Raw genomic sequence first — 4432 nt, forward strand, 5'->3', positions numbered from 1 at the left:
ACACAGACGGTAACACTGTGCGGACATCTTAGAAGTAATGCAGCTGCATTCAAATGAGAAGCGCTGATACAGTGAATTATGTCTTACTGTAGATCCAACGTGCTTCAGAGCATCTCAGGAGAACACCATCAGTACCCTGAATAACACAGTGCAAACATGATGCACTTATGACTTTGTGTTAGTTCTATGCCACTGCGTGTTAGTTCATCTATCTCTACACATCTCTGTTCTTCCTACTGATCTACAGTATCATCAGAGGGCATATATTTGAGGTATTCAACACCTAGAGTTCAACAAAGATAACCAACATGTTCTAGAAGACAATAAGCTGAAGATGTGATCACTGCGGTTCTGTGGGAAGATAGCAGATTTACTTTGACCAGGAAAACACACACACGAGAGTAAAAATAAATGAGTGTATATATATATATATATATATATATATATATATATATATATATATGAGAAATGATAAAAGGGTTTTAAAAGAGAAACGGTCCCACAATGAGTGAATTCATTCAGAAAATGTGCTTTAAAGTGAAGCCTGTGTTGATGTCTGGATTAAAGCTGCTGGCTGACTTCAGTCTAAATGTATCCCTCACAAACCAAAGCCTCAGAGCTCTGCAGCGTCCTTCATGGATCAGATGGTTCATACATGTTGGTGATGAGCAGGACTGGTAGAAATACACACTTTGTTCTCACAGACAGTACACATCACTCTATCAAGAAAGCTAAATGTAGATATAAGTTAATTATACACAATAAACTGTTTGGTATAGAGATATCTTTTCCAGCTGTGTGTTCTCCACTGATATGTGAAAGACTCTGGAGATAAGAGCTGACTTTAAACCTGATCCCTGATCCCTCCCCTCCGTTCTGTGTTTGGCACAACAAAGCCAAAGGTTTCAAACATTCCAGCTGATCTGAAGAGCGATAGATGCTCCGCTGCTAATCTCTTCCCAGGTAAGCAGAGAGAAACTGCACCGAAGAAAAACACACAAGAACCTCTGCTATCATTGTTCAGCTCAGGTAACAATACAGCCAGCAGACGTCCCAGCATCTGCCAATCAAAATACTGTGTTGTCCAGCAGAAAGCACCAGGCAGCCAATCAGGACCTCGGGTGTCTTTGACATGCCTAACTGGCTCCTCCAGGGACAGCCAGTCCTGGTTTATGCTGCGTGCAGACGCCCTCTGCTCTCAGGTCGGTGCAAAGACAACGTTGTTCTGAGCAGAGGCCTGGTGAGATCCCTCAGTCCTGATGCGTCTTCTCCTGAACAAACTTGTATTCATACTGAAAAAACACACAAAAAGCAGGAAATACAATTAGACACAGAACAGCTGGAAGCACTCTCATGGCAGGTTCTCTGTGTTGGAGGACACTGATGCACCTCTGGCACATACTGTATACAGGAAGTGGACGTAGTCGTCGTGACATCACCATTTGTTTTATGGACTGTGGGTTTGAAGCCGCAAGTTCAGCCTCATTTTGCCTGTCTTGGTTTTTTGCAAACAGTAAACAGAATGACATGTCTGGACTGAGGAGTGATGTAGAGACGCCATATAAGTCTCTGGTAGACCTGTCAATCACTGTGTAGCCCCGCCCTAAAGCATCCCCTGCTTTATGGTCTGTTTGACTCTAAATGGACCATAACGTACTAAATGAACATCATGCTGTATTGAAGAAGACTTGAAACTAGAGATTGAGACCATAAACTCATGTTTACTGAGGTAATAAATCAAGAGAGACTTCTATACAACCAGAGGAGTCACCCCCTGGTGGTCACTAGAGAGAATGCAGCTTTAACACATGAAGCTTTGGCTTCACTTCTAAGTGAGGTTGCCTGCTGATCTGACACTCATCTGTTCGCTTTACAGTCCAGCATGAATTCATTACTAATTCAACAGAGTAAAGTAGAATTTCTGAAAAGATTCCAGTTTCTTACCAAGGCTAGCTGCCGTCCTATGTTTCCCATCGTTATCACGCCTGCAAAGAAGATGCAAGGTAACCAGGAGCGAATATACAGGAAGTCTGGTGAAGTATACCTGTGCAGAGAAGAAGCAGCAGCTCTTAGTTCTGGCAGCAATGCATGCCAAACCTTACCCTTCATCTGTGGTTATCTTGGTGAGCCTGACTGCTTAATAAAAGGTCAAATACACAAGATATCCAAGACAGGAAAGCTGCCAAATGCAAATTACAAGAGAAATTCACAAATACAATGAGACAAGAAATTGCATCAGCATTGCTGGTGGAGGATTTAGTCAGATACAGTAACGGAAACCTGTGCTGCCATAGAACAACATTTATGGCCAAAGCGTAGGTTAGCTATTACAATCTTGCAAAACAATCCTTGATACACATAAAATAACTGTCTGTTTGCTATCTGGTTCCGTCTCATATGGCCTGTATGCTCCTCTTCCTTTCTGTACATGTTCCTCTGCTTTCATTCGTTTGCTTCCACAACAAATGAGAAACATTTGAACAAAGTAGAGCCTGAGCGCTCACAGCCCGGCCATAGAAACAGGGAACATAGAGACATATTCAGTACGGTCATGCCAATAAAGCTTTTTAAATGTGAACTTACTGAAAGACTCCATTATAAACCAGGAGTTGGGTGGCCAGCGTCGCCAACAGGGCGATGCTGACCCCCAAGCCAAAGCCGCTGCGGGAGCGGTCAAAGGTCCACCACAGACCAATGGACAGCGCCGCCAGAGTCAGAGACAGCTGCACGTTATTGGCAAAGTCCACTTTCTGACAGAGGTAGGGTCAAGGACCAAGCAGTGAGTGGCTGGTAGCTCCAAACTAGTTCACACAGCTGTGTTACAGGGCAGCCGTGCTGTGGAGGTCCATATCCAGTCAGTGTTACACCAGTTAATGAAAGCTCTGCATTGCTCTAATTAAACAGTGACGTACGGCAGACACTCAGGGGGAGAAACATTGCAACCCACCATATAGAAGTATTAAAGAACAGCAGATGCACAAAGCCCAACACGTTAAGGATACAGCACTGGCGTGGTTGATGCCCACAAACACAGCCACGCAGCGCATCACACTGGACCATTCCCGCTTGAACTTGTGTGGCTCCCCCAGACGGCTGTCAATGCAGGGGTACAGCAGCCCGATCATTGCTGCGAGGGGAGAATAAACAGAGCAAAAAATCAAGAGACTTGTGGTGGCACAGTCAGCATGTCTGGTGTGGGTCTGTCCTGAATACCACGTTCTGGGCTCCGGAGCTCTGATAGTAACAACAGCAAATAATCAGAGCACATGACCTACAGAGGGCTGTTTGGATGGGAACACTTTACTGCAGCTGTTAAATACAGTATGATCTGATGTGGACAACTTCTCTTTGACAATTAGTCAATCAGCCACTGTAAGCAGATTCTTCACAAAGCCGAATGAACAGGAAAAACGATGCTTATGTTTTGGTTTCCATCACGGGGACACACTACACAACCCTAGCACAGAGTCTTCACTCGCTTCCCAACAGAAGCCCCAGATCAGAGGCAAACTGACGTTGGCTTGGCGCTCGATGTTCCAAGATGCATCACCTAGCAGTCGAAAGATCTGACCTCCAGCCAATGAGAGCGCCAGGAACGTGCTGAGGAGAACCTTGGGGGAGGGGCAAGACATTCAATTTACTGCTACATTTTACAAAAGGATGGAATGTTTTGTTTTATTTGATGAAAAACAATTACATCAAATTCATTACATGTTCTCATGAATTGTTGACATTTCATGCATCGATCAGACAATGAGACGCTTTCTGATGACAAAATGTGCTTAAACCGCAAAACACAAAGATCAGAAAGATGAAAACAGAAGAAAAGGAGTCTGGAAAAATAAGTTTCATAAAAGGTAAATAGACTTGGTATTTTCGGAAAATGTGGGGGACTGTATAAAAATGGCCATAATTCCTAAACAGTTCATGTAATATTTTATGCATTGAATTAAAGCTGAAAGTCTGCACTTCAACCACACATTGACTGCTTCCTTTAAAATCCACTGGAGTCGTGAAAAGAGGCAAAATTAGAAAAATGTGTCACCGTCCAAATACTTATTACACACGTATTCGTATTGAACCGTTCGGTACGCATTGCGAACCGAACAATACGTGTGAGTAATACTATTGCATTTGGAAAATGCAGAAGCTTAAATTGTGGGAAATATAATGTGCGCTCAACATGGCAACCCACCCGACGTAACAGACGGCGTGCCGCCCGCCACGCCCACGGCGTAACAGACGGCGTGCCGGCCGCCACGCCCACCGGGTAACAGACGGCGTGCCGGCCGACACGCCCACCGGGTAACAGACGGCGTGCCGGCCGACACGCCCACCGGGTAACAGACGGCGTGCCGCCCGACACGCCCACCGCGTAACAGACGGCGTGCCGCCCGACACGCCCACCGGGTAACAGACGGCGTGCCGCCCG

General features: G+C 45.2%; 1 protein-coding gene across 2 annotated transcripts; it reads right to left on the reverse strand.

Moving 5' to 3' along the window:
- Positions 1 to 463: 463 nt before the first annotated feature.
- On the reverse strand, positions 464 to 4426 carry LOC116379188 (insulin-induced gene 2 protein). 2 transcript variants are annotated; one of them, XM_031841130.1, is made up of 4 exons: positions 3003 to 4426; positions 2584 to 2750; positions 1945 to 2044; positions 464 to 1292 (listed from the first exon to the last, which is right to left on the reverse strand). In XM_031841130.1, the coding sequence occupies exons 1-4, from the start codon at positions 3123 to 3125 to the stop codon at positions 1251 to 1253; spliced, it is 432 nt and encodes a 143-aa protein (XP_031696990.1). In that variant the 5' UTR covers positions 3126 to 4426; the 3' UTR covers positions 464 to 1250. The 2 variants fall into 2 exon arrangements, with proteins under 2 accessions (XP_031696990.1, XP_031696989.1); XM_031841129.1 differs by lacking the exon at positions 464 to 1292 and having other exon boundaries at positions 1784 to 2044.
- Between the last annotated feature and the right edge of the window lie 6 nt (positions 4427 to 4432).

Source organism: Anarrhichthys ocellatus, unplaced genomic scaffold, assembly GCF_004355925.1.
Source record: "Anarrhichthys ocellatus isolate YVR2014 unplaced genomic scaffold, GSC_Weel_1.0 scaffold3857, whole genome shotgun sequence".
NCBI lineage: Eukaryota > Metazoa > Chordata > Actinopteri > Perciformes > Anarhichadidae > Anarrhichthys > Anarrhichthys ocellatus.

Coding starts and splice junctions, on each gene's coding strand:
- LOC116379188 (XM_031841129.1), bottom strand. CDS start 3,125: ATGATCGGGCTGCTGTACCCCTGCATTGACAGCCGTCTGGGGGAGCCA. Junction 2,751..3,002: donor GCATCAACCACGCCAGTGCT/GTATCCTTAACG, acceptor TACCTCTGTCAG/AAAGTGGACTTTGCCAATAA. Junction 2,045..2,583: donor GTTTATAATGGAGTCTTTCA/GTAAGTTCACAT, acceptor TTCTCTGCACAG/GTATACTTCACCAGACTTCC.